Source organism: Notothenia coriiceps, unplaced genomic scaffold (assembly GCF_000735185.1).
Source record: "Notothenia coriiceps isolate Sejong01 unplaced genomic scaffold, NC01 NC01_scaffold00000339, whole genome shotgun sequence".
In the NCBI taxonomy this organism is placed as follows: Eukaryota; Metazoa; Chordata; class Actinopteri; order Perciformes; family Nototheniidae; genus Notothenia; species Notothenia coriiceps.
Window position 1 is genome coordinate 7,199,641 of NW_011333040.1, and position 7,725 is coordinate 7,207,365.

The following is a 7,725-nucleotide window of genomic DNA, read 5'->3' on the forward strand; positions in this document are numbered from 1 at the left end:
GGGGGTGCTTCATCCTGTTTGAGAAGCTTTGGTTTGACTTTGACAACATTTTTGACACCATTCTGCAATCTTAAAACCTTGCCAACTGCGCGTACAGACGTTTGATTGTTCGCCATTGAGCTGATTCTTACATTCGTGCTCAAAGATGCCATCACCATGTACTATGGAAAGCAACATCTACTAGTGCTTAAAAAGGACTCTTGGACAGCCGTGTGTGTGTCACCTTGAAGGCTTGAGGAGAAGTGAAAAAGAAGTTGATGCTTGTTGGTCACGTGTACATTATGATATTTATTGCTCAGTCTATCACACAACAAGAAAGAAATAACAGTAAAAAGCTGTCCTTGCAGCAGCTGTTTCACGATCAGCTCGGCCATGTCTACGCCCTCCTAAGCCTATTATCGGTGTACATCTACAGTATACACTAAATATAGCCTACACACACACACTATATACTGCATATCGGGGCCATACACACGTACAATTTCAAATGCACCTCCAGAATGGTTATCTCGGCATGCGACACACTGTGTTTACCCAGGAATTATCAATCCGGCAGCGCCACTGGCCTGTTATATGAATCGCTTCGGTGTGTCTGCATATGTGGTTTGGGAAAAACAGGGTAAGTATTACAACTTGATATAAACAGTAGGCATGACCATGTACACACATGCTTTTCCAGCCAATAGATGTAAGATGTTGCATCTCGTAATAAGGTTTTGGTCTCAACCTTGCCGATCAAAGACAAAGAACGAGAGACTGAGGAAAGGTAGCAAGACAAAAGGGAATGAGAGCAGTTAGCGTTGTTGCTGTGGTCCAATGTTTATGTACAATGAGTGACTTTTCAAGGGCGTACACACTGGTAGCTTAGAATCAGTCATCATATGTCCATTATACCAGTGTTGTTGAAGTCTGTAACATGGTGTTGTTGCAGCAAATTCCATTGGCTCCCATGTATGTCCAAAATATGTTTCAATAAAGGACTGACACAAGTGTTGTAATCTGGGCAGAGTATTTAAAGCTTCTCGTCCTCATTAGATTGGAACACGGTTACGTTTTGGTCTGCTATAGAGCCACATTTATCACAAACAGTCAAGGTGACAGAATCCATAGCAAGCTCAGTATGATAGAGACCATAATGTCCAATATATTGTTGCAGCCACTGAACATCACGGCCATAGCAGAGTTCTGAAATAAAAAAAAGGCATAACCACACACTTTGAAGTCAAAATAGTCCACATGTACAGCTTTGTTTCTAGAAAAAACACAAACCAAAAAAAGAAATTGTCTCTTTTGTACAGTGTCATCTTCAGGAAATGGGGCAGGTAATGCATGCATGTACTGTATATGTAAAATGAGTTGATTATTGTACAGATTGACTGTCAAGCAGCAGGTCATGTCCCAGGAGCCCGACTCGCCAGTAGAATAGCCTCATCCCAAGTCCAGTCAATGCCCCTCAACAGTTGTTCCTCCTCCTCCTTTCCTCCAGGTCATGGCCGGAATTAGCACTTAGCAAAAATTGTGTTTTTATATCCACTCAATTAAGGAGCTGTCGTAAAGTCTTTGGAGAAAGTTTAGTCTTACCTTGGAGAGCAAGGGTGGCTAAAAACTTCTAGAGCTGTAACGGTGGTGGGTAAGCAACTATTCTTAGTGTTCATTGCCATAGGTTGTGGCAAAGCAAACTCACAGGTACACCTCCCGTCTCGTCAGAGTGCCACAGGAAGTGGGCTTGTACTCCCCGGTAGGTGCCAGAGGGATCTCCTCAGTGGGGTGGCGCAGCACTTCCTCCCCATTTTCTGGCGAGCCGTAGGAAGGCGAGCCGAAGACCTCGTAGGAGGAGGAGGAGGAGGAAGCCATCTTCTTGTTGAGCAGGTTACGATTGCGGTCGCCCATCATGTGAGCAGCGGTGGGGTCTCCATTAGCCATGGCGGCCATGGCGAGGGTCTCTTGGCTGTCGGGCTGCTCAGAGCTGCTGCTGCTGCTGCTGCTGCTGCCGTTGCCGCTCATGAAAGTGGAAAGCTTTGGTTGTTGAGGGGTAGTGGTTGACTTGGATGGCCGTCGCTCTGGCGACGTGCGCACAGGCATCCAGCAGGAGTCGGAGTGGCCGTACTCGTCACATTCCCGGGTGCACTTGCCAGTCATGGCTACGTCAGGCAAAGGCCGGGAGTCTAGAGGAAGCAGAAGGAGAAACAAAAGTAAATGATACTGTGTTTTTCACTAAAGTTGGATATTTTAATATAAACTAACATGAGTTAATACAAATCCTAGCACTTGGTGTTTTGTGTGGTATGTGGCTATTATGAATACTTCATTAGATGCGTGAATTTGTATTTTTCTGCTTAATTACATCATCAGCGCATCTAAATGTTAATGGAGAAGGCAAAAAACAACAAAAACTGCTCAAGATGGTTGCCAGGCACCTATTGTCACAGCCAATGCAAGTTCTGAATTTTATCACTCGTGGAGAGATTGAAGCTTCTACGGATAAAATTGCATTTCATGCAGAACCCAAACCACATGACAGAAACGGTAACGTAAAACACCAATGAAAAGAAGACTCCACTGGCTACGACAACAGCCTCAAACTAAAAAAAACAGTGGCGTGAATCAGAGTTGAAATAATGTCATGCTTCAAAACGTGTTTGTGCTAAGAGGGGAAGGAAAGGGGAGGGGGGTTGAAATGGAGAGAGAAGGGAAGGAGGTCAGTTTGTATTTCTCAGTCTGCCCTGATCCAAGATTTAAAAAGCACAATCAGGCCTGCTCTGTGTGTGTGTGTGTGTGTGTGTGTCATGTGTATGGGTGAGAATGTTTGAGTTGAGAGCACCAACAAAACCCTATTTTCTTATCATGTGATTGACAGACGGCAATCACATCCTGATCTAAGCAGCTTAATAGCTTTGTTTAGCTAAAGCGCCCTGATATCCTCTTAAATCCACTAATAAGGGTCTTAACCAATTACCTAGCTTGGAGCTGGCCCCAGATTAACTAAGGCTACTGTATTATTGTGGAAAGCAAATGATGTGCTTACGATGTTACACAAGGACAACAAGTTGATACCCAACTGTCAATGACTTCTGTCGGACGATGCAAGGGTTTGTTTCAGTGCAATGTGTGGAATAAATATCCTAAATACAGTAAGCTGAGTAGCTTAATATAAGACGAAAAGCTAGACAGAGGGAAGGTAGGAAGGTTTCTGTACCAATGTTTGAATATAAGAAGAAGCTAATGTCATAGAGATGCTATGTTAGATGTAATATATTTATGATCTTGATGCAAAGTATGGAAAAGCAAAATCAAGCAAAAGCGAGGGTGAGTGCAAACCAAGCCAAGCATGCCTTTGCCCATTTTTAAAACAAATTAAAAGGGTTTGGACCATGGCTTACTTTTAATACTCTTTTTCTCCTGTAAAAGAAAAATAGAACAGAGATCACTCTTTATGTTGAGCACTTATGGGATAAAGATATATTTTTATATATATATATATGTATACTCTTTTGAAACTCTTTTGAAACTTTGAGCAGAACTTAACTGTAGCCAAGCACCACAACAATGTTATGCAGAGCAGACACAATGCAGCCAACACGAGGAGAGCGAAGAAAGAGAAGATAGGAATAACAGAATGCCTGCCGACTGTAGTGTTTAATCAACTAATGAATAACGTTCACTATGAATGCCTTTCAGCAAAACATTCAATATCATTTCGAGAGTGCCATTCCTGTGCTGCCAGAAATAATATTCCTGCTAAATACCTATTAGAATCCATTTTCATGTCACAAATAACCTTTTGTAAAGCATCAGCAAACGATTGCCAGTCAATATATAGCCAAAGCCTCAGGAGGGAGCTGCCACTTGATAGAAAAATCAAATAACTTTTTGTCATTAGTGAGCCCAAACAACTGAATAGTTCTGTTTAATGGAATGTAAAAAGCCAAATAAATGAGACGACAGACGGGAAAATAAAACGAAACTGCGTTGGTAATCACAAATGGAAAACATGCCAGCTGATGTGGTGAAAATGACAAAAGTTGCTATGGATCATGGCATGGGAAGAAGAGATGTATTTGTCTCCCTCTCCCTCCTTATTCCCGTCACAGCTTGATAAACACAGCCATCAAAGAGACAAGGGGATCTCAGGTCCTGATTGTCTTTCTCATTTACACCTACAATTGAGCCATCAGACTACCCACAAAGCACGGCGGCTCTCACGAGGCCACCCTTCTCCTGAATGCTCATCCAATTGCCTGCTCACCCCAGTCGCATTTAGACAAACTGGTGGGGAAGAAATGGGCAGGATGGACCTCTTCCTTCCTCCAGCTTCCTTTGGTAAGTGGCCAACGATGGGAATCACGTCCTTACCGGCTTGTGCGCTCAGCTGCTGAGGTAGTTAGGCGGCACTCTGTGTTGTGCGCGCTGAAAGGAGGCTGATTATTTCCTAGCCATGGTCCATTGACTCAGCAGGCTTGCTAAAAATGAAGAAATTTCCCACTGAGCTCTATCAAAGCAAAAATGCTGTGTTTTTTTCTCTTCTTATGTCTTTAAAAGTGTCACCCCCCTCTGAGGTAAGGCCATCAATGCTTTAAAAGCACTCAAACCCACATGTCCTTAAACGCTGGACAAATAGAGACTTTTCTTCCAACCTTGACCTATTGGAGGTAATGCTGAATGTATCTCCACTGTATCATATTCTTGTTTATTCTCCAAAAAATGGAAAGGAACTATATTCCGTATGAACCTCAAACTTAACTTTAAATCTTAGAATCTAATTCGGCAGAATAAAAGCAGATGCATTACAAAATGGCTGATGAAAAATACATTGTGATCAAGTTTTTCTATGGAGAAGACACGCTCAGTGCTTCCGAACATATCCAAAGGCCCTTTCAAGACCCAATTCAGAAATCAGGACGTAGAAAATATCTTCAAAGAAAAGCCCTTACAGCACACGCAGCACTGTAGCAGGCTTTTGTTACATATTCACAAACATCCCGCGAGCCCACACTATCTACCATAACATAACACAATACAAGTGGGTCACTGTGTTAAAAAGCCTCCCCGCTACACAGAGCGCCCAACAAGGAGGCCCTCCATACCAGGTTACGTCCCCGGGGCTTGGGCCTTGTTGTTCGGGGAACAAGAGCATATTCTCGGTGCCCGCCTTTTCCATCGCTGGAGGAGAAGGGCCTTTCAGCCAATGCTCACAATGGCCTGCAACGCAAGCCATTAGCCCTTTTTTTTGGCATTTTCTCAAAAGAAGCTTCCAGAGGCGCGAGGGAAAGGTGGCGGTGGTGGATCAGGGAGTGATTGGCAGATGAGTAAGAGGGGCAGAATGGAGATAAAGGACATTCTCCTGAGATGTAATTCCATATGGACAAAAGTTGTGCGCTGTCAAATTAATGATTACCCAGAGACTCTACTGTACGAGATATTTGCGCCTCATACTGTGTGACTTCTCTTGAAGAAAGTGGGCCAGTGGCTGCAGTGGTTGAGCCGCAGCTTTTCTTAGCCGGGCTTTAGTCAGCCACTCTATCAGCTGACTGGCTTACACTCTGGGATATTTCAAAAGAACCTCCACTGTCGGGGTACAGTAGCAATTTGATACGGCGTCTTTAGCACTCGCTAAGATGTTGCAGTGGGAAAAATGGAGTGTTAGACTGTCTTTGCTTCTGGCCCTATCCGCGGAAATGTCTGTTGCGTGGGCATTCCGTGGTAATTAGGGTTTAGTACGTTTGTTTGTGTCACAGTACTGTAGTATGTGTTTTCCACTTCATGTCAGCAAGTCCTCTTTGCTAGTCCGCATGCATCTACGTCACCATATTTCAATTTCGTCCCCCGCACCATCACTTCTCTTCTCTCTTTCTATATAAAGCTATGAACCGCTGCAACAGACTGAAGCTCCTCAACCTTTTGCCCTCTCCTCTACTCTCCGGCCAGCAGATTCAACCCCAACAGCTGAGGCTTTTGGAGGAGAGGACGGTGGCAGAGAAAAAAGACAGAGAAAGGAAAATATGTAGTTTTTGTGTCTTTGACATACATTGCAGTCATCTGGACAGCAGATAGGGGTCAGGGAAGGAGGGATGATGCAAGGACGAGGGATAAAGGAGGAAGAGACAAGGAGTGAGAGTGTGTGTGCTGAGGATAGCAGGGTCAGGGCCTGGGAGAAAGGGAAACAGCAGATTGAGTGGAGAAGACAGCATGGCTGCCTCTGGGCCGTCACAGGCCAAACGCACTGCCAAAGAGAGCAGTGGAGAGGAGAGTAGGGGAGACAGGAGGAAAAATTGAAGACATTAGCAGAGACGTGAGGAAAGGACAGAACGATGATAGAGGGAACTTCTGATTACAGAAGACGCTCTGTGCTCTAAATAAACCCTCACACATCAACCCGTCAATGCAGGGACCTTTATTTAGCCTCTGAGGTTTCTAATTATCTCCCTAACAATGGAATTATGTGTGCAGGTAGATGTCAGGCGCTGCTTACTTCTCCATTAACTTAATCTAATAAACATTCCCTGCATTTTGAAAGCTAAAAGAAAGTGTCTGGGTCCACATCCTTCCAATTTGAAGGTTCTCGATAAAGACGAGGAGGTAAAAAAAAGTTTTGAAGGCTTGGCAGAAAAGGCACAAGAGGGCGCCTGTGTGAGAACAGAGAGTTTGAAAATGGGCTTATGATTGCCTCGCGCCCCGCATCAAAGGACTCCCTGTACGGACAGATCTATTTCACACGGCGGAGCAATCAGCGTGAAGATGACAGTGTACATTGCCGGGTGTCATACAGATTACTCCGTGCGGGCTGAGGGAGGGGAGATGAAATATTTATTCTGAAAAATCCAGCTGTTGGAAATACTTCAGGACAAAACAGAAAGGAATGAGACAGGGATAGGAATAGATATCAATCCAAAAACAACTCCAAAGAGAACTCTGTCCTTAGTGTTTCTCCTTTTCGGCTCATTCTCACACCCTAACAGGGTCCCGTTTAATTAGGAGAAACTTGACGACTAATTACGGTGTAAGAGCGAGTCTCAATGTGTCTTGCTGTCTCGCTTTGCAAAGGTCCCTGTGGCATAGCCTTGCAGCTAAGAGGTCCTCGGTATCAAAAAGAAAAGACAGGCAGAAAGACACTGAATACATACACAACTAAAGGTTGCCATGGGCAATAGATGGCAGGAAATGGAAAAATAACATAAACCTTAGAGGAGACGGGAAGGTGAGAAAGGAATATGTAGGAGCCTGGAGAAAAATAATAGGTGCTAAATTATTAACGGCGAGTTCAGACGGAACAATATCCACAGGAAAAAAGCGATATTTGTCTTTCTCTTGCCGAGATGTTTGCCGGGCAATTAAGGAGCAATGCCCTTTGAAATGGTAAGTCATGGCGGGCACCGCTAGCCACTGCTTTAACTGATTACATTAATGTCAGCATTTGAGGTGCCTTCAGTGGCACAGTATTTTAAATAAAAACCTGCAGTTAAGAGGTTAAAAGCGGCATGTCAATTTGATTGAAAGGAGCATAATATAAAACTTGTTTAATTACTGTTCTATATGGAATACATATTTTCAATCACACAAGCCTATGTGACTCACATTTCTCATTGTTCAATGTCTTTCCATGTAACCCAGCAGTCCAGCTGCAGGAATGCTGTTGAAAGCAGCAGCAGGTGATCTGCCTTCTGAGCTTCTTGAAGTGTTTACTGCCTGGCAAGAGCAACTAAGGGAATAATCTGGACCCCCTCCCCC

General features: G+C 44.0%; 1 protein-coding gene across 5 annotated transcripts in view; it reads right to left on the minus strand.

The window, feature by feature from the left end:
- Positions 1-6: 6 nt before the first annotated feature.
- The window catches only part of pcdh7b (protocadherin 7b), a 102,431-nt gene continuing 94,712 nt past the window's right edge, over positions 7-7,725 (minus strand). For 2 of the 5 annotated variants that reach the window (XM_010769696.1, XM_010769690.1), the window contains exons 3-4: positions 3,381-3,399; positions 2,078-2,165 (exon numbers count right to left, since the gene is read on the minus strand). In XM_010769696.1, coding sequence (XP_010767998.1) covers positions 3,383-3,399 — 17 coding nt within the window. In that variant the 3' untranslated portion in view covers positions 2,078-2,165; positions 3,381-3,382. Of the gene's footprint in view, positions 2,166-3,380; positions 3,400-7,725 lie in introns of all 5 variants that reach the window. The other 3 variants (XM_010769684.1, XM_010769675.1, XM_010769701.1) reach the window with 2 other exon arrangements.